Source organism: Andrena cerasifolii, chromosome 7 (genome assembly GCF_050908995.1).
Source record: "Andrena cerasifolii isolate SP2316 chromosome 7, iyAndCera1_principal, whole genome shotgun sequence".
NCBI lineage: Eukaryota > Metazoa > Arthropoda > Insecta > Hymenoptera > Andrenidae > Andrena > Andrena cerasifolii.
This window is the reverse complement of record NC_135124.1, coordinates 330,509-352,423: the sequence shown is the minus strand read 5'-3', so window position 1 is coordinate 352,423 and position 21,915 is coordinate 330,509. Positions and strand designations below refer to the sequence as shown.

Sequence of the window (21,915 nt, the reverse complement as noted above, 5' to 3'; positions counted from 1 at the left end):
TTAGGACAAAAAATGTGTCCCTCATATTATTCCGTGAGAAAAGTTAAACGAGCGTGTTTGCCTCCTAGTAGTGCTATTACAATTATACATAGAGGCAAGTGCGGAACTCTCTTTGCAGGTAACATTGGACCATTGGGTAAATCGCTTGTTAAGTTTTAATGATAATATATTTACAGCATAAAATGACCTACAATTATTTTGTAAATGGGGTTGTGATGGGAGCTCTGGACATAGCATGCACAAACAGAAATTCATATCTGTTGAAAGTAACGACGAATTTTTGTTTTTAATTTCTTTTGTGCCTATAAAACTGTGTAACTAATCTAAGTCAGTTTGGGAAAACCCAAGTCCCTCTTCAACGAGATATTGCCGCCCCCTAAAATTCATTCTACAGAAAGAGACTGATTTCGTTAAAACCGAAGTAGATAAAATTCAAAAGCAAATAGATACTCTAAATCCGACAAAAGTACATATCGATGCAAAGGAAGTCTCTATATATTATATGTTTTTTTTAACGATGGTGGACGGCAAGGTTTGCAATATACTTACGGAAACGAAATCCTCCACGACGTGTTATATTTGTGGAGCAATTCCTAAATCGATGCACGCTGAGCCTGTACAAGGAAAAGTAAACGTGGAAAATTATCGTTTTGGCTTGTCAACATTGCATTTCTGGATAAGACTTTTCGACTGTATGTTGAATATCAGCTATCGGATAAACGTCAAGAAATGGCAAATGAGAAGTAATGAAAAGAAAGCTGAAGTAAAGAAAAGGAAACATGAAGTTCAAAAAAAATTTAGAAAAGAAATGGGCTTAATTGTTGACTAGCCAAAACCAGGTTTTGGTTCAATAAGTAACGATGGGAATACAGTTCGAAAATTTTTTAAAATCCGCAGAAAAGCTCAGAAATTGTAGTCTAAGAGCTGGTCACACAAATCTTTATACATGAATCTTTACAGGGCTGTTAGTAAATGCTATCTGCTTTCAAATAGTACTATCTAGAGCTTGAAGGAACGTGGAGCTATCTTTATAAATCTTAAACGGTTGTGTTTTTGGAAAGTAACTTAATTGTTACTGTTAATTATTACCATTACGTGGTACTGTTAATTGTTTCTGTTATTTGTGATTGTTAATTGTTATTTTTAACTGGAAGTAAATAGGTATATTTAATTGTTTGGCTTTAAAAAATTCGCGTTCACTTCCTCAAATATTTGCCCAGAGGGTGTCAAATTGTCTCCTGATTATTGTACAGGCGTTGCCTTTGATAATTTCGATCGATTTGTGGAAACGTGTAGTGGTAGAGATACATTACACGACACGGTTGGAATTTTATATCAAAATGTGCATACAAACGATAATACTGATATATGCGAAAGTGATAATAACAATGATAATGCACCTCTAGCTTCTAAAAGAAGAAAAACGTTTGATACCATTGTTCCGGAGTTAATATCATATACTAAACAACCTGAAGTTGTTGAACATTTGTTAGCAATCGATGATGAATTGCGTCAAATAAGTCTAAGTACTCATGATTTTATAGAAAAATTGGATGTTATGTGGGTTTTATCCCATTATTTGAAAGTACCGGTCACGCCTATGTGGGTATGCTTCAATAGTAAAATAGTACAACTTAGTATTTGTAAACAAAAAATATTTTACCTCACGCCAATCAATCAGTCATCGACAGATACATCAGTTGTGTATGAAACAATGAGACAAAGCCAAAAAGTTGCCGAAATATGTCAACAAAGGTACATACAAGTTACATATGATTTAGCTATTGCTAAAACAGCTTTTTAAATTCAGTCAACTGGAAAACCACAATTCGACAATCTTTTTATTCTAAAGCTGTAGGAAAATTCATTGATGAATGTGAATTAATTCAAGTGAGGGTTGAGAGTGAACTATTAGCAAGTGGTTCAGTAAATAGGTTTATAAGTGGAAAACATTTTAACAGATGCAAGCGTCTTCATCCTATGGCAGCATTAGGACTACAAATTCTACATTTTGAAGTTTTTTTAACTCGAGAACAGATAAACATTGAAGATAACTTACTTGAAGCAATACAAAAGTGTCAGTCAAAACAATAGTCAAGTAATAGTAAATAAAATGATTTAGAATTTCGACCGTAAAGAATTTTTAAAACTTAAAAGTAAATGTTATCGGCGCACCGGTTCGGTCTATTTTTATACCGATATTAAAAATAGACCGAACCGATAACATTTACTTTTAAGTGTCAAGTAATAGTATTGAAAATAAATATCTTGACGTCATTTTATCCAAATATTTGGAATATCAGCAATATTGGCAAAACTGTGCAATTCTATATGATGTACATCAACTTCATAAATTATTATCTCATTTTCAGTAGAAGTATTCGTACAGGAGATTTTCAAATTTACAAATACCTACATCATACCGAAACTTTGTAATTTATTTTTTATGTTTAATCATAATAATTATTCACATTGGCTACTCAAATACTGTGATAACTTATTAAAAGTGGAACAAACGCATCCATGGTTAGAAAATGATTTTAAAATGTGATATTTTGACATTGAAAGAATCGAGAAGCCGTTTTCAAGGATGCCAATAGATTTGACGCTTGAACAAACGATAAATGCGGACGCTGCGAGAAGATTGACTGGTATTATATTATTATTTTTATTATTTATAAACTTCATTTTGAGCATTAAAAAGGTTAGTTACATATAAATTATAGATGTTTTAATAGTTGTGTAATTGTTAATGGCATTATAATGTATGTATTTGAGTATCTTACATACAAAGCCATTTTCTTCAAGATCGTATCTCTTAAATATTTAAAATTTGAGAAATACTGCTTTTCATGTCTCAGAAAACTTATATATCGATTTCGATTCTAGAATTCAAAACTAAATATTCATATTTGACAGTAAAAGATGCGGAAAAACATTAAAATTATCAAAGAGGTACTCTCACACAATAGAATACATAACTAGATTTAATAATTACATTTTTGTATAACTCATAACTTAGATATAAAATCAAGATGACGAAGCAAAAAACTACAGCAAAATATGTATAATTTTCACGTTTAGCCTACCTTTAAACTTGAATCCTTATTTTATATAATTAACAGTGATTCAGTTTTCATATTATTGTCATTCAAACCTTTAACATTTTTCTTCTGTTTTCCCTCTTGGATAGGTGTTATCCCCATAAAAAACTTTTAAAAAAGTAAAAAAATTACGCCAATTACATAAAATCAAATAAATCACAAAAAATAGAATATAATAATAATTACAAAATAAAAAGAAATATGTGAAATCACAATGAGCTGCAAGTACATGAAGGTGCTTTCCAACTGCGCTTAAGATGACACAACTACATATACACAGCTAAAATGCTGTGTTCATAGCTTCCATTACTCATATCGCGGACATTTTAATGAACCCATCTAAAAGAATTAAAATTAATGATATACAAAAATTGCGCCAATTATAACAATGGCTATTTCTACAAAGAAAAAAGGTATTAAATAATATTAAGCAACTATATTTTTATACAAATAAATATTTTAATACGAATAAATATATTATTCAAAATACTTGGCGCTGCGCTCCGAATTGGTGTTGCTAAACTGAATATATATGATTTAATTGCAATATCAGAAACTTCTATTCTATATTTTCGACTTATTTTTTTGCGTAGAATCACCACTTCTTCTTTGCTTGTGTTAACTCTGAAAACAAATACAATATTAGCTTAAAATTGAAATGATACTGGGAAAGTACCGATCAATGAGTATTTTATTAAACGGGCGCTGAAAAGTGCCGATTATTGTTCATTGTGAACGTCGAGAGGTAGTTCCCGTTGTAATAAATTAAAATGGGCACTGAAAAGTACCATTTGGTCTCTTCGCCACTGTAAAAGGAGACACGTCTCTACTTTTAATGGGCATGTGAAAACGGACCTGCAGAGGTCGTCATCAGCTTCGTCGGGCTGCTGGTCGCTCCAGAAACTGCGGGGCACTCGAGGTTCCTGGGATGGCGATGCTGGCTTCGTGCGCGGACCACGCTTCCTACAGCGTATCCTCTCCTTTGCCGCCTTCAGTTCCGCTTGCATCCGCAATTGGAAGTCCGGTCGGGTTGGCTTCTGGAACTTGGGGTTCTGAGCCACACCGTCTGAAAAAGAAATGTATGCAAAGTACTTTAGCATCAATGGAACATACAGTAATAGTAACAATAATTCTACGTAAAAAGATGAAGAATGCTTATTGTTTCGTACCAAAAATCGCCCTCGCGATGCGGGTGTCATATAAGAATCTGAGTCCTTCGCGGGCAAACCAAGTGAACGACGACGTTAAGTCGTCCGGCAGTGCTTCCTTAAAGCAGCACTTGACCGTTCCCTTCAAATCGAACCCGCCCACGTATTCGAAATACTTTACCTAAACAAAGCGAGTAAAGATTGATGTAAGTAAGGAAAAGTAAGTGAAAGAAAAGAGGATCGTAACGGCGACAACGGGCGATCGGCGTCGACGGTGGCGTGATTAGTCGTCGATCGAAAGCGTCCGAAGCGTGAACTCTTGTGCCTATTTTACTATATTCTATTATATTTCTTCATCATATTAATAAACTTGTTTTTATCTTGCGATCCCTGTGAGTTAGCTATAATAATAAAAAGAATCCTACATATATATAAAAGTAAATAAAAGAATAATTTCGTTTTCACTTACAACTTTGGAATAAGTGTCGTCATCGATGTCCTCAAAACAGTCCACCTCCTGCACTGAGGACAAAGGGAGGACTGCTGGTTTCATCGGTTGACCGGTATTATGGGTGGCCTGGACAAATTTCTAAATACTCAGCAAGAGAGTATTCATTCTTCTGCAAACAGAACGGATGGAGACGTAACGTATTAATAAACACGATACACGCGATACTTACATTAGCTCCGCCTCGATCCGATTGCGCCCCGTGAGATCTTCCATGCTCCTGCGAACATTAACATTTATAAGAAAATATCCTTACAGTAATATTTTTATAGCAAAAAAAAAGAAACATGTAAATTTACCCATTATCAGGAGGTTGGGTCGGCGCTGTATTGTGCCGCAACGGCTCACTCTGGATCACAGTGGCGCGTGCAGACGATATCCCTGGATCCTGATGATACGTGAATGGTGCGGGGGCAGGAACACTAGCCGCATAATTATCCTGAAACATATAAATATTACTCGGGTCAACAGTAGGAACACCCTTTGACGTTGTTGAACCGTGTTCCTGCAGGACCATCCTTAAATCATCGATGTCCTGATCGATCGGTGGTCTCGGCGCGGTCAACGTCCTTCGCCGTTTCGGCGCTTCCTCCTCCTCCGAAGACGTCTGGTACCGTGCTGGTTTCGTGGTCACACGTTTCTCTCGTTGGTCCATGTCAGCCTGTAAGTAAAAGTAAATATTACAATACTTAGCAAAGGCGTGTTAGTTGTTTTTTCCATTTTACATGCAATATTTCATGCACCAACTATTCTCACCTTTTCCATATTATATTTGTATGTATCTTAATTGTACGAAACCTCAAGACGAACCTATACAACGTGCTACTCAATAATTCGATTGTAACTCGACAAAGGCTACAACAGTAGAAAACGTGAAAAAATGACCCATGCAGAAACATTCGAACCAAAGGATAAAATAACCCATCACCAGAGATTAACAAGGATACGTGTAAATATGGTTTTACTTGTGAAGAGAAATACAAAAGAATAAAATGTAAATATTATAGCACGTCACTCACCAGAAAATAGTCGTAACTTACCAAAAACAAGAGACGAAGCTAGAAAGGGAACAAGATTTTCTTTTTACATGGAGGAAATCCCTAACGGATACCTCACCCCCCGTGGGAAGAGTGAGATTATGTACGGCTTGCACCCACTAAAACCACCATGGTGACCGCCTGACGCGAGAGGCTTACACAAGGGAGAGAGACTATGCAGCGAGATACTTCTAACGATAATGAAGATGGAAGAATTTGAAACACTACGGCTTCTCGCTGTGTGTAATAACGGCAACGACATAGCTACGGGTTTCTAAGGAGATGAGGTCGTCGTTATTGCCAGTGGGCATATTATCGTGAAAAAGCATTCTAAAACATTTGGCGTAAACCTGATCGGGGGAGATATATAAAATGTCTTGGCTCAATGTGGCGCATTTATGTACGCCAAGAGCTGAAGATATTATGCCGATATCATAAAAATCATCGATCTCTAGAAATTTTTTAATACCTAAACGATAGGAGAAATTAAGCAGATCGAGCCGTCGACTGAGATGCAACAAGTATCGCGTACATTGATGCCCAGAGATATGCTATTGAACTCTATCTTACGGTACTGAGAACAATCGGGGTCGTTATTAAGTGGTCTAGATACGCGAATAGAAAAATTGACATTACAATGAATGTTTGTGCCATGAAATTGTATCTCCCTCATCCTATTGGAAAATTGTTGGAGAGGATGATTTGGCTTCCTGAGATACTTTTTACAAATGGACATGTTGTTTTCATATGGAAAAGCAGAACATGAATCTAAATTACCAAGACGTCTGACATCGTTGGTTAAATGAAGAAGGCCATGGACGTTATAACTATTCAAAGTTGGGCCATAAAGTTCTTGGTTACGAAGAACAAATTTCTGCAAAGCTAACTCTGCGAAGCTCAAGTGTGGGATCGAAGGAGATTCTGAAACTAAAACCCGTATGGCCGCATGTAATAATAAGAAATGCTTGTGCACGGTTTTCTCCAGTACACGATTCAGTATAACTGGCCCTGTATACAGAAGGAACTGACGAAATTCGGTCGCTTTATATCTAGAGGGTAGTTCGATAGCTCTAGGACGTCTGGCAAAGTCTGAGGGGCAATATTTTCTAAGACTCTTCAGTCTCGCAGATAGTATAGAAATGTCTCTGCGGCGCAATTTTGAGAAAGGTGAATACTCTTCATGTAGCCACGCAGACAACAGTTTCTTTACTACGCCCAAGCATACAAGATGCATATGCTCGAAAGGAACTTGCGAAACCATTCCCATCGGTAGTGATGACAATGGGCTTGTACCTTCCTGGTGATGCATCTGGTCTAACCGTCCAACGTAATCCTCATTGGTTCGAGGAGAATGATTTATCCCATCGAAAGCGTAATGCTTACCGTTCAGGGTACCAGAAACCGTACATTTGGAACAGGGACGGATAGACATATGCCCACGATGATTTAATACAAATGCTCGAGCTGGTGCGTCAGCTATGAAACATCTCAGTCGTACGGGCAACTTAATCGAATGAAAATTTATGCCTCCGTTGGACACGATGGCCCTGACGTCTGCAATAAATTTCTCAAAGAAAATATTGGGGTCGTGTGGTTTTTGGGGACCTTTATAGATGCCTACCACTGTCGGCATTATACGAGGAATATTTGAAATCCTACATTGGACGGGCCAGATATGAATGGAACCTGATTTGTCCGAACTACATTCGTCAGAATGAAAATCTAATTCTAACTGTCTAACAAAAGATACCGACAAAGTGTTAGGGAGACTTTTATTAATTTCTGCTTCCAGGTCGAAATGAATGTATTCTCCTGGTTCCACGACGAATGGAACAACAGGATTACGTGGCGTAGATAGAAGTGTTCTAACATCCCGAGGCAACTTGGAGAAACAGGAATCTGTTCGAAGGAGAGATAAAATATTATTTCCTTGAACGTGTGTCAAATCGTTGTCTACGAAACAAGACGCTAACCGTTGGCGAAAAGATGGCTCGGAGGAAGTACCACAGGACACTGAAAATGTATCATGGATATTAGAAACGCGTGACGTGGAAGTAGAAGGACCGGCGTCTTCTATATTTATATTGCGCCTAGCACTGAATCTATCGGGGATTAAATTAACAGGAGCGGACGAACTACAGCTGCAGATGTGCTAGCAGCATCTTGCACGTTGGAAATATTATCGGCTACTCTACTGACGGTGTTAAATGTAGCACGGTATCGCACGCGTAAGTTGCTTCGCACTTCGCGCATAACCCTGCTTCTTTGCCTCGCCGATAATGCGTGTCCCGATTTCCGCGACGTAGACAATTTGGAATTATTAAATTCCATAATTACTTACGTCTTGTGGATGTCTCGGGATGATTTTCGTGGTTTTGTAGCTCTGGAAATTCTTTGGATCTGCCGTCGATGACTGCCACCTCAGAATGAACGAGAATTCGAAACAAACGCGAACTGGGAAGTAGAGTCCCGACCAATCACGAGTTTCCGCAAGGTGGTGCAGGCAATCCGAGCGTTCGTTTTTAAAGCACAAAGGGTACCACGTCGGACAAAGGGTACCACGAGGTAACATTTTGGCGGTACAGTGGGCTACGCTCATGGGCCTCTACGCGATTGGTCAGGACTCTACTTCCCAGTTCGCGTCCTCGTATAATGCCGACAGTGGTAGGCATCTATAAAGGTCCCCAAAAACCACACGACCCCAATATTTTCTTTGAGAAATTTATTGCAGACGTCAGGGCCATCGTGTCCAACGGAGGCATAAATTTTCATTCGATTAAGTTGCCCGTACGACTGAGATGTTTCATAGCTGACGCACCAGCTCGAGCATTTGTATTAAATCATCGTGGGCATATGTCTATCCGTCCCTGTTCCAAATGTACGGTTTCTGGTACCCTGAACGGTAAGCATTACGCTTTCGATGGGATAAATCATTCTCCTCGAACCAATGAGGATTACGTTGGACGGTTAGACCAGATGCATCACCAGGAAGGTACAAGCCCATTGTCATCACTACCGATGGGAATGGTTTCGCAAGTTCCTTTCGAGCATATGCATCTTGTATGCTTGGGCGTAGTAAAGAAACTGTTGTCTGCGTGGCTACATGAAGAGTATTCACCTTTCTCAAAATTGCGCCGCAGAGACATTTCTATACTATCTGCGAGACTGAAGAGTCTTAGAAAATATTGCCCCTCAGACTTTGCCAGACGTCCTAGAGCTATCGAACTACCCTCTAGATATAAAGCGACCGAATTTCGTCAGTTCCTTCTGTATACAGGGCCAGTTATACTGAATCGTGTACTGGAGAAAACCGTGCACAAGCATTTCTTATTATTACATACGGCCATACGGGTTTTAGTTTCAGAATCTCCTTCGATCCCACACTTGAGCTTCGCAGAGTTAGCTTTGCAGAAATTTGTTCTTCGTAACCAAGAACTTTATGGCCCAACTTTGAATAGTTATAACGTCCATGGCCTTCTTCATTTAACCAACGATGTCAGACGTCTTGGTAATTTAGATTCATGTTCTGCTTTTCCATATGAAAACAACATGTCCATTTGTAAAAAGTATCTCAGGAAGCCAAATCATCCTCTCCAACAATTTTCCAATAGGATGAGGGAGATACAATTTCATGGCACAAACATTCATTGTAATGTCAATTTTTCTATTCGCGTATCTAGACCACTTAATAACGACCCCGATTGTTCTCAGTACCGTAAGATAGAGTTCAATAGCATATCTCTGGGCATCAATGTACGCGATACTTGTTGCATCTCAGTCGACGGCTCGATCTGCTTAATTTCTCCTATCGTTTAGGTATTAAAAAATTTCTAGAGATCGATGATTTTTATGATATCGGCATAATATCTTCAGCTCTTGGCGTACATAAATGCGCCACATTGAGCCAAGACATTTTATATATCTCCCCCGATCAGGTTTACGCCAAATGTTTTAGAATGCTTTTTCACGATAATATGCCCACTGGCAATAACGACGACCTCATCTCCTTAGAAACCCGTAGCTATGTCGTTGCCGTTATTACACACAGCGAGAAGCCGTAGTGTTTCAAATTCTTCCATCTTCATTATCGTTAGAAGTATCTCGCTGCATAGTCTCTCTCCCTTGTGTAAGCCTCTCGCGTCAGGCGGTCACCATGGTGGTTTTAGTGGGTGCAAGCCGTACATAATCTCACTCTTCCCACGGGGGGTGAGGTATCCGTTAGGGATTTCCTCCATGTAAAAAGAAAATCTTGTTCCCTTTCTAGCTTCGTCTCTTGTTTTTGGTAAGTTACGACTATTTTCTGGTGAGTGACGTGCTATAATATTTACATTTTATTCTTTTGTATTTCTCTTCACAAGTAAAACCATATTTACACGTATCCTTGTTAATCTCTGGTGATGGGTTATTTTATCCTTTGGTTCGAATGTTTCTGCATGGGTCATTTTTTCACGTTTTCTACTGTTGTAGCCTTTGTCGAGTTACAATCGAATTATTGAGTAGCACGTTGTATAGGTTCGTCTTGAGGTTTCGTACAATTAAGATACATACAAATATAATATGGAAAAGGTGAGAATAGTTGGTGCATGAAATATTGCATGTAAAATGGAAAAAACAACTAACACGCCTTTGCTAAGTATTGTAATATTTACTTTTACTTACAGGCTGACATGGACCAACGAGAGAAACGTGTGACCACGAAACCAGCACGGTACCAGACGTCTTCGGAGGAGGAGGAAGCGCCGAAACGGCGAAGGACGTTGACCGCGCCGAGACCACCGATCGATCAGGACATCGATGATTTAAGGATGGTCCTGTAGGAACACGGTTCAACAACGTCAAAGGGTGTTCCTACTGTTGACCCGAGTAATATTTATATGTTTCAGGATAATTATGCGGCTAGTGTTCCTGCCCCCGCACCATTCACGTATCATCAGGATCCAGGGATATCGTCTGCACGCGCCACTGTGATCCAGAGTGAGCCGTTGCGGCACAATACAGCGCCGACCCAACCTCCTGATAATGGGTAAATTTACATGTTTCTTTTTTTTTGCTATAAAAATATTACTGTAAGGATATTTTCTTATAAATGTTAATGTTCGCAGGAGCATGGAAGATCTCACGGGGCGCAATCGGATCGAGGCGGAGCTAATGTAAGTATCGCGTGTATCGTGTTTATTAATACGTTACGTCTCCATCCGTTCTGTTTGCAGAAGAATGAATACTCTCTTGCTGAGTATTTAGAAATCTGTCCAGGCCACCCATAATACCGGTCAACCGATGAAACCAGCAGTCCTCCCTTTGTCCTCAGTGCAGGAGGTGGACTGTTTTGAGGACATCGATGACGACACTTATTCCAAAGTTGTAAGTGAAAACGAAATTATTCTTTTATTTACTTTTATATATATGTAGGATTCTTTTTATTATTATAGCTAACTCACAGGGATCGCAAGATAAAAACAAGTTTATTAATATGATGAAGAAATATAATAGAATATAGTAAAATAGGCACAAGAGTTCACGCTTCGGACGCTTTCGATCGACGACTAATCACGCCACCGTCGACGCCGATCGCCCGTTGTCGCCGTTACGATCCTCTTTTCTTTCACTTACTTTTCCTTACTTACATCAATCTTTACTCGCTTTGTTTAGGTAAAGTATTTCGAATACGTGGGCGGGTTCGATTTGAAGGGAACGGTCAAGTGCTGCTTTAAGGAAGCACTGCCGGACGACTTAACGTCGTCGTTCACTTGGTTTGCCCGCGAAGGACTCAGATTCTTATATGACACCCGCATCGCGAGGGCGATTTTTGGTACGAAACAATAAGCATTCTTCATCTTTTTACGTAGAATTATTGTTACTATTACTGTATGTTCCATTGATGCTAAAGTACTTTGCATACATTTCTTTTTCAGACGGTGTGGCTCAGAACCCCAAGTTCCAGAAGCCAACCCGACCGGACTTCCAATTGCGGATGCAAGCGGAACTGAAGGCGGCAAAGGAGAGGATACGCTGTAGGAAGCGTGGTCCGCGCACGAAGCCAGCATCGCCATCCCAGGAACCTCGAGTGCCCCGCAGTTTCTGGAGCGACCAGCAGCCCGACGAAGCTGATGACGACCTCTGCAGGTCCGTTTTCACATGCCCATTAAAAGTAGAGACGTGTCTCCTTTTACAGTGGCGAAGAGACCAAATGGTACTTTTCAGTGCCCATTTTAATTTATTACAACGGGAACTACCTCTCGACGTTCACAATGAACAACAATCGGCACTTTTCAGCGCCCGTTTAATAAAATACTCATTGATCGGTACTTTCCCAGTATCATTTCAATTTTAAGCTAATATTGTATTTGTTTTCAGAGTTAACACAAGCAAAAAAGAAGTGGTGATTCTACGCAAAAAAATAAGTCGAAAATATAGAATAGAAGTTTCTGATATTGCCCTTCGTTCTAGACAAAATTGACTTATGTTTGCATCTAGAATCACCACTTCTAAATGTAAATATTGAAAATTTCTCTTCCGATTTATATGTGCCACTTATATTATTCTGTAATTGTAATCACTGTATGTTATTAAAGACAAAATATATACTTTTACAAATAAATAGAAAACTTATCTAATAAACTGTAGAATCTGCTCGCAGGTTATGTGAGCAGAATCCACTGCTCCATTTCTCCTGTCTATCAATTCTCCACGCGTAGTAGAAAGGGAGGGAATAGGGATACACCTACAGCAATAAGGATACATTTGTGTTGGTGCGTAGGTCCAAGTGACGTCACGCGTAGGGAAATCTTTGGCAATTGTGGCCTTCAGATGGCGCTGTTGGATGTGTCAGGCGGGCAACAGGACCTGCCGTCGATCTGCCGTCGATCTGCCGGCAGACCCTGACAAGCAGACCCTGCCGGCAGATCCTGCTGCCCGATCTGGTTATCAGGGAATGTCTTTCACAAAAAATTGAAAAGCATCAAGGGAGATGTGTTTTCAGTGTACTTTTTTCACTAATGTGACTTGCTCTACATTGCAAGCAGTCCACCATAATCTATTTTCTTAATTCTCATTAAAATATCTTTTGACAAATTTTGGCGATTTACCTTATTTTACAAGCTTCCAGAAACTTGTGCGAAACAAGATGCTCTGTCTATTTATCTAATCTGCTCCGGACAACCTCCAAGCCTGTGCGTCCTATTCATTTCTATCCATCCAAGCCTGTGCGACCCGTTGAACTCTATCCATGCCTTTGCGCTCCCTTCATTTCTGTAATATAAGCTTTACATAAAAACTCTAAATTGCTGGTATACAAATCTCTGGCAATTTAAATACAATGCAATTTGTTACAACAATATATTATTTTGCACATGCATGGTACAAATTTCCAGAAACTTTTGCGAAAGGAGATGCTTCTCTGTCGAACCTTCTCCGGACAACTTCCAAGTTTGCGACTCTACATAAGAAATCTATTAAAAATATTTTGGCTACTTACCTAGTTAATTGAGACAATAATTCAGTCTCCTATGTATATTTTGTACATGCATGGTACAAATTACCAGAAACTTATGCGAAAGGAGATGCTTCTCTGTCGAACCTTCTCCGAACAACTTCCAAGTCTGCGACTCTACATAAGAAATCTATTTAAAAAATTTGGCGAGATACCTTGTTAATTGAGACAATAATTCAGTCTCCTATGTGGTGTACAAACTCGTAACATTTCAAATTTGGACAACTTACCTTATTTGAGACTTGGCAGGTTATGATGGTTTGATACTTGGTAAGTTGTAAAATTCAATAGTATATATAGGTATGTGTACAATGACGGTCGACGATCCCTGCCGAATGGTACCGAGAGTCGACGAATCGTCGAACGAAATGTGTTAGTTTCGTTTTGGCTGAAGGTGTGCGTGTAACGCGAATACGTATTATGTCGACAAAATTTGGTTGAAGAATCAGGAGAAAAACCTTACCGTTTCTGACAGATTCATGAGACGATATTACGATATCTCTGTTATGCGAGGACCGATTTAATTGAAATTGGTCTTAATCGAAAGCTTATATGCGGTTTACATAAGAAAAATGCCTTTAAATTTAGGAAATATTGCAGGCGTGATGAGATATTAATGAAATAAATTTCAGGTTAGGTTGGAATAGCCCGGCGACGAGTAAATGATAGCGGTAGCGACAGTCGTCATATACAGGGTGTCTTTTTCTTTTCTGTACTTTCTTTCCTGTACATGGCGTCGAGACGCTACCGCGTCTCTAGATACATTTCACAAACTCCATATCTGCTCGACAACGATGGTCGAAAAGTCATAGCTTCAGAGCTACTGTAATATCTCACACCTATGAAGAAGCTGGTATAAAAAGGGCTCAAGATGTTACCGCAGATTTAGAGAAACAACAAATTAATAAAGACTCTCTTCAGTTACAAAATTTCATATATACTATAAAACAAAATATGAATTCGTTTGACTCCATAGAACTAGATAAAGATCTCTTATATAATATTAATACTGGGCGTGCAGCATCAAACGAAGTTTCTGACTATCTTTTAAACGTGGAAAGTACTGGAAATAGTTTAAGAGAGAATTTCATTTCTGAATGTGCTACGTCAGGAGACAGATTTGAAAAAGCCATTAAACAGAATAAAATCATGAGTTTTTCATGTTCTACTGAAAAAAAGAAAATAGTTGTCAATAATAAAGTACAGGAAATCCGACTTCAAAGGGATTTATTTGGAAGGTTATTGGGAATATCCATGAGACATAACCCAAATATTGAAAAGATTTTATCGTATCCTGTGACTCCAGTGCCAATATCTTTGTGCCACATTGATGGAAGCATTTGCAAAGCAGATAAATCTACGCTAGTGAAATCATTGGGAAATAAAATTGAAGGCCATCCACCACCAAACATTGATGTCGTAATACTCGATGGATTTTTTGTATTACATTCTATAAAAGAAGTTCCAAAAACCTTCGGAAAGATCTAAAAAAATATTACAAATTATTACAAATTTTTAAGCATCTGTCATACATTTAATTTTTGATCGCTATTTTTCGCCTTCAATAAAGGATTACGAACGTACTTGCGAAAGTGCCTCGATAGACCATCTGTATATTTTATCTGGATCGGAGCAAACAAGACCCGCTAATTTTATAAAAGAATTGAGAAATACCTAGCAGTTTTAAGGAAGCTCTTGTCGACTTTTTAATTATGCATTGCAGAAATGATGAAATGGCATCGTTTATTGGCAATAAAACTATATATCTGAATTTTGATAATTGTTACAGTTATAAAGTTGAAAATGGAAATGTTATTCAAACTATTAGTGAACAATTAGCATGTAACAACCGGACACAAAGATTGTTGATTTCACACTTGCAATATCGATTACGACGCAAATATTCTTATTAAATGCTCCGATACAGATATTCTAATTATAATGCTGGGAAATATACACTGCTTAAAAGGTAGACTAAATATTTGGATAGAAACTGGAATTTCATGCAATAAAACATTTATTCATGTCAATGAATTATATCAATCGCTAGGAGATTTATTTTGCAAAGCGCTTCCAGGATTTCACGCCTTAACGGGATGTGATTATAATCCGTCTTTTTATCGCAAGGGGAAGCAACGACCATTAAAATTTTTATAAAAATCAGAAGAATACCAACAGGCTTTTTCAGATTTGGGTGATGTCTCATGTGACAGAAATGTCACATTCCCAATATTAGAGAAATTTATTTGCGAAATATACGGTATACGATCTGTCCATGACGTAAATGAAGCTCGATCTCAATCTTCATCTCAATATAGAATACAAATATTCACAAAACATTTGCAAAGAAAAACATTAAAAATTTCGATGCTTCGAATTTACCGCCATGCAAATCAGAATTATGGCAGCATCTAATAAGATCCTATTATATTACAAATATTTGGCAAATCTAATACTCGAAAATTTTAACTAAATTGAAGCCAGAAGTTTATGGTTGGATTTTCAATGATGGGAATAATTACGATTTTAAATGGTTTGACGGATAGCAATTACCGTCATCCGTAAAGGATGTATTATTGGACATTGAAGATACTGATGGTGAAGTCTTACATGCTGTATGTGGTTTATTGCTTCTCCATAGGGTTACAGGTCTCCTTTACATTTTCCTTAATCTAATCTTATCCTATCCTTATCTTAAGTCCTTATCCTACTTTCGTCGCACTCGCCTCGCTCGCTCTCCCCCTCCGTTCTCTCGCCCACCGCTCTCCCCTCTCCATGCACGCGCTTACTCTATTCCCATGTATTCCGCGCCTGACGTTTTCGCCTCTTAAATCTATGCCTTTTCCGCTTTCGTCTCCTCCCCTTTCCTCCGCCTTCGACTTCCATTTCCTTTCTTTCACTCCATTCCTCCTTTCATTCATTAGTTCCTTTCCTTTCTCCCCGGTTCCTCCATCCCCCTTCCCTCTCATTTCCTCTATCCTCTTCATCCATTCCTCTCCCTTACATTCTTCGTCCAATATTTCCTTTATCATTTCCCCTATTCCTCTCTCCCCTCCCTCTTCTTCCCTTGCACATCTCTCTAATACATGTTCCCACGTCTGCTTACCCTAACCTCAACACTCGCGTGCTTCCACCCTGTTTTCCTCCTCTCCCTCACTCCCCTTTTCCTCGCCCTATCTCTCCCTTCACTCCCAGCTCCCCTTTCTCTCTCTGCACCCTCTTTTGACTCCCTACCCGCCCTACTAACACCTTATCCACTTCTATCTCTCACACCGCTCACTCACGCGTCACGCTTCTTACAGACCGGAAATGGAAGTCCAAGTCTTACATGCTTATTCGTTTGTTTCAGATTATTAATTATTTTGTTTTCATAACGTTTTATAATTTATTTCCAGTTCGTAACACAGAATCTGGAACTGATACTAACGAAACTGACCAATATGATAGCGATGAGGACGTTGATCATGCGTTTAATGAATAAAAACACAAATAAAAATAATTTCTGTCGCAAGAAGTAATATTTTTTACCTCAACTCTTTGACTATAAGATTTAAATGTTGACTCTGTTTTTCAAATATTTATGAATATTATAAGTATGAAAGAGATCATTCAAGACGATTCATTCCGTAACGTTGATCCGCATGTGTGAGTGCACATGATACCTACAATTTACATTTTTACTAATAATTTTACAACAAATTTTTAAGAAATTAAACAGAATAAGAAATTACACTGTAAAATTAAGTGACCAAAGAATAAAAATGACAAAATGAATCGTGGTTGTCCGCTGGTCGCTTAAGCGCGAAAGCCACGTACCGCACTTTTCATCAACGTCTGCCACGTTTTATCCTCCACTTGGAGGTCTGCCATTTTGCATACCTATCGTTCATTAAATGCGTAAACAATAAGTATATGAAATTTCAGAACTGCAAGAATGATGTAAACTTTGCCGAATATTTTGCAGCTTTACTTCGATCTGCCGGCCATTTCTCCCCTGTCTAGTTGTCTGCCAATAGTTACACGCTCTTCGTACCATCATGTATTATACAGGGTGTCCCACTAAGGAGTGGACAGCGCGATATCTCTTCAAGTATTGCCGATAAAAATATAAAAAAAATAGGGAATTGCATGGTTCGAGGGGGCCCATTTATTAGCGCGAACGAATTTTGTTTCCGATTATTATTTTAAAAGATACGATGGTCAAGTTCGGTTTTTCAAATGGAACTATTTTTTTTGAAGACCTGAGTTGATGGTACGTTTCAAGACAAATTCAATAAGCTTTAATGTATACACTTTATTTCCACTGGTTTTTAAGATATTGCGCTTGCAAATTTACTGATTTTCACTGCAAGAAACCCCTCCGGAATGGCAAAAACCGGGGGCGGTCTTATTGGCGCCACGGGTGGCACTGCCTGTTGAAATGGATACTTACCTGCCAAAGGTCTACGCCAGAAATGGCAGGCCCAAAGGCTGGACAATTCTTTTCCGTCAGAAATGCTACTTAGGTAGGTACATCTGCGGTATCGAGAAGCGCATCGTTACTTTTATTTCGCACTTGCTTCTACGCTCAGATGGCCGGTTCTTTTGGGAGGGATGCAAGTTGGATTGGTTAGGTTAGGAGGAGTGAAAGTTGCTAGACTAAATTTCAACCATAGGGAGCAGATTGTATCAGAACTAATCGGATTTGCATCCCTCCCAAAAGAACCGGCCATCCGAGCGTAGAAGCAAGTGCGAAATAAAAGTAACGATGCGCTTCTCGATACCGCAGATGTACCTAACGAAGTAGCATTTCTGACGGAAAAGAATTGTCCAGCCTTTGGGCCTGCCATTTCTGGCGTAGACCTTTGGCAGGTAAGTATCCATTTCAACAGGCAGTGCCACCCGTGGCGTCAGTAAGACCGCCCCCGGTTTTTGCCATTTCAGAGGGGTTTCTTGCAGTGAAAATCAGTAAATTTGCAAGCGCAATATCTTAAAAACCAGTGGAAATAAAGTGTATACATTAAAGCTTATTGAATTTGTCTTGGAACACACTATCAACTCAGGTCTTCAAAAAAAATAGTTCCATTTGAAAAATCGAACTTGACCATCGTATTTTTTAAAATAATAATCGGAAACAAAATTCGTCCGCGCTAATAAATGGGCCCCCTCGAACCATGCAATTCCCTATTTCTTTTATATTTTTATCGACAATACTTTAAGAGATATCGCGCTGTCCACTCCTTAGTGGGACACCCTGTATATACCAGAATTTTCAGGACTGCAGAAATGACGTTATTCCGCTAGAAATTTTACCTGTTTAACCGTCCACCTCCGCCGTTAGTTCCCCGGACTGACGTGGCAGACCAGCAATTTCGTATTCGACAACACTAGTCCAACATTTTTAAATAAGAATTGTGACTGCATTGAGTCACGTTGAACCCTATGCAGCCAGCTCTCGGTCTATTACGGGAGTAGACGTAAGATTAATAAATAATTTAGGCGTTTTATTGCGAACATTGTCGTGTGGCCATTCTGTTAACATAGAGAAATTTTAAAAGTTTTGCTCCTTGACTAAGGATTTCTACATGAGTCTCTACCCATAATTTAGTATGACAGTAACCCTGCATAAGTTGTTTTTCCACGCAAAAAACTGTGAATGGATCCTTTCTAATTCCTATTGGCCAAATGTCAGAAGAGGCCCAGGAAGCACGCCACAAAGATTGTCGTAGGTTTAGAGAAAAACACTCTCGAAAAACAACAAGATTAGATACTAATTATGATTTATTAACAATGCTGTTAGTTATTTCGGACCCATTAATAAATATTTTTCGCAAAATGCCCCAAAAAAAGCTCAAGCTCACTAACGCCTGAAATAATTGAGTTGTTAATAAATAATTCCACTAATATTACTGTGCAAATAGAAGTTGCCAGCACCATTCTGCTTGATGAAGATGAGATATCATCACATTCTACTAAATGTTCTTCGGATGATTCAAGTAGCGAATAAGATTAGCGTGTATTGTAAATAACAAGAAATTAATAGTTATAAGAGATACTTATAGTTATAGTTAAACAATAATACTGTTATTTTGGTTTTTTTCTTTCATTGAATTAGTTATATTTTTATTCTATTAATATTTTTAGTGACATAATAAACTGTGATACAGGGTGATTCTCTCGGTGCTCCTGATCAAAGAGATGCCGCCTGGTAACCCGTGGGGAGGTGAACTCCCCGTGGTGCCTCTCCTAATTTTATGAATTTCGACCCTCGAAGCGGTTGGAGTACCTATTAGGAAGTGCGAAATGTCCCGATTCCGCATTTCTGATCAGATCTCTGAGAAAACGGTGCCAATCGATTCCTTATGTTTCGCCGATGAAACTAACACCAAGAACGACGCAATTCGGAGCATAATGAAGGAAATTACATGAAAAATTGATTTGCATAACTTCATGCTAATTTCGATGAAAATAGTCCGATTTACAAGACATTTGGTATGATTTTAATCAGGAGAACGTCAGGAAGCCGTTCGTGTCACTTCCATATCGATACGATAAAGAATGAAGAATTTCTTAATACGTTGAAATGAATATCCTGGACTGCGGGGCGCCGACCTCAATTTGCTGCGGTCGGCCGAGGATTCATACCTGTTTCAGAAATAGAATAATTCTTTATCGTATCGATATGGAAGTTACACTGATGGATTCCTTGTGTTTTTTCGATGAATACCATACCAAATGTTATGTAAATAGGACTATTTTCAACGAAGTCAGCTTGAAATTATGCAAATCAATACTTCATGTAATTTCCTTCATTATGCTCCGAATTGCGTCGTTCTTGGTGATAGTTTCATCGGCGAAATCTGATGGGAAATGCGGAAAAAGGACATTTCGCACTTCTTAATAGGTACTTCAACCCCTGCGAGGGTCGAAACCCATAAATTTAGGAGAAGCACCGCGGGGGGTTGATTACGCCACGGGGTACCAGGCGGCATCTCTTTGATCAGGTGCACCGAGATAGTCACCCTGTATGTATCATGTTTGCTTTCTAACAATTTGTACCCGATGTAACGCCCCACGGGGACTCGAACCCAATAATACCGACCGTGGATAAAGTAGAACCGATCTTCATTATCACAGAACCATAATACAGGGTGTCCCAAAAATGTCAAAGTTCCTTGAAAGGGGTGACTCAGGGGGTGATTTGAAACAACTTTTTCCTTAGCGAAAATACTGTCCAAAGCTTCGTTAACGAGATATTAACAAAAAACCCCGACAAATCAGAGTGCGCGCCTTCCGCCCGAGCTCCCGTTGTAGCGTCGGCTACGCGGTAGGCGGCTGCGCTTGTACTGCGAAGGTACGAACAAGCAAGTCGGCATGCATCGAAGGAAACCGCGTTACACAGTTTTTTTTTTTTAAAACAGAATATTAAAAAATAATTGTTTGAAGTGAGAGAACAAGAAATACGTAAATTTCATTTTCAAATAAGGCATAAACGAAAAGGTAATGTAACAGAAAATGTACGACAAGAGATCGTAATTCGTTATTGAGGTAAAAATCCGTAGTTTAATTACGGCCAACATAACTAAATTTAAAAAATAATATTAGGTGTATGAATAAAGTCTTTCCGATTGGATTTACATAATCAGTATAAAGCAACCGAATTTCTATCGCAGTGATATTCGTAAGCTACCAGAAAATTGGCAAAAGGTAATTAACAATAATGGAAATTATTTCGATGATTGAGTTGTTTTTATTTTATTTTTTTTTTAAATCAAACTGTTATTGAACCCTAAAATCGAACAGAATTTATTTCTACACCTAATAATCACTAATAAATTAAATAACACTCACCCCTACGGGCATTCCTTTCCTTCCTTTTCGGAAACCTGTGTCACTAAGTAGGTCACTGTGCCGATCCTGGTCATCGGTGCACGAAAAGATTTATGGTAGGGTTGCGCCCACTGCTCAGCTGATCGCAGATATAACACCACCCGAAGGTAAGGTGCAAGTGCATCCGGGTTAATGTACCGAATATTCACTTCACTGCACGGCCACTAACACTGATCACTTAATTTACTTTTCATGGAACGTGTTGTTCCTACGTTATAAAATTGGTGGCCCCAAAAGGGGCCGATTACTGTTAGTTGAGCAGTTGCTCGATGTGACTACCCTCAGCGTTTATGCACGCCTTGCAGCATCATTGACTCCGTTGAGAATGATCTTGACGCCAAACGCAGAATCGTATCCTCGCTGGGGGTTTGAATGTGCGGGTATTCCCGCGCAAACGCTCGCACAGTAACACTTGGGTCCCCGTTGTTCCGGGCGTACACCCAGAACATGGCGTAATATTCTTGAGCGGAGAAAATTTCTGGGACGAGATTGCTAGCTGACTGACAGGATTTTTTCCAAGCAACTTCCTCTACCCCCAAGTAGTTTCTCTCGTTCCATTATGGGTAAACTCCCACCAGAACAAGAGGCTGTAGGTAAAAAGAAGCCAGCACATTTTCGAAACGCACGTGCTTCGCAGAAGTGCAACGAACGACCCGTCCTACACTTTCACAAAAGCCCGCGCTCCGTCCTTTTACTGCCAATGTACCCGTTGCTTCGAGAGAAACAGCAGACACCACGTGTTTCGGTTTTGAAAGGGCAC

At 39.1% G+C, this 21,915-nt stretch overlaps 4 protein-coding genes and 2 long non-coding RNA genes across 6 annotated transcripts in view; 4 read left to right on the top strand and 2 right to left on the bottom strand.

The window, feature by feature from the left end:
- The window catches only part of Cow (Proteoglycan Cow), a 1,009,917-nt gene that overhangs the window by 793,617 nt on the left and 194,385 nt on the right, over positions 1-21,915 (top strand). The gene's annotated exons all lie outside the window — the stretch shown is intronic.
- LOC143371156 (uncharacterized) lies at positions 518-15,041 on the top strand. Its single transcript, XM_076816106.1, is given in 6 exon segments — positions 518-743; positions 1,254-1,844; positions 1,847-2,077; positions 2,252-2,412; positions 2,414-2,656; positions 14,046-15,041. Coding segments are annotated over 6 exon segments (2,181 nt in total). The 3' UTR covers positions 14,775-15,041.
- On the top strand, positions 4,821-11,026 carry LOC143371250 (uncharacterized). Its single transcript, XR_013085986.1, has 3 exons — positions 4,821-4,895; positions 10,681-10,820; positions 10,900-11,026. It is a non-coding gene; the product is annotated as an uncharacterized LOC143371250 (long non-coding RNA).
- Positions 4,842-11,186, bottom strand: LOC143371249 (uncharacterized). Its single transcript, XR_013085985.1, has 4 exons — positions 10,985-11,186; positions 5,060-5,199; positions 4,933-4,980; positions 4,842-4,872 (listed from the first exon to the last, which is right to left on the bottom strand). It is a non-coding gene; the product is annotated as an uncharacterized LOC143371249 (long non-coding RNA).
- On the bottom strand, positions 6,000-7,502 carry LOC143371240 (uncharacterized). Its single transcript, XM_076816203.1, is given in 2 exon segments — positions 6,000-6,281; positions 6,284-7,502. Coding segments are annotated over 2 exon segments (1,407 nt in total). The 5' UTR covers positions 7,431-7,502; the 3' UTR covers positions 6,000-6,021.
- On the top strand, positions 8,512-9,866 carry LOC143371244 (uncharacterized). Its single transcript, XM_076816205.1, is given in 2 exon segments — positions 8,512-9,596; positions 9,599-9,866. Coding segments are annotated over 2 exon segments (1,206 nt in total). The 5' UTR covers positions 8,512-8,650; the 3' UTR covers positions 9,859-9,866.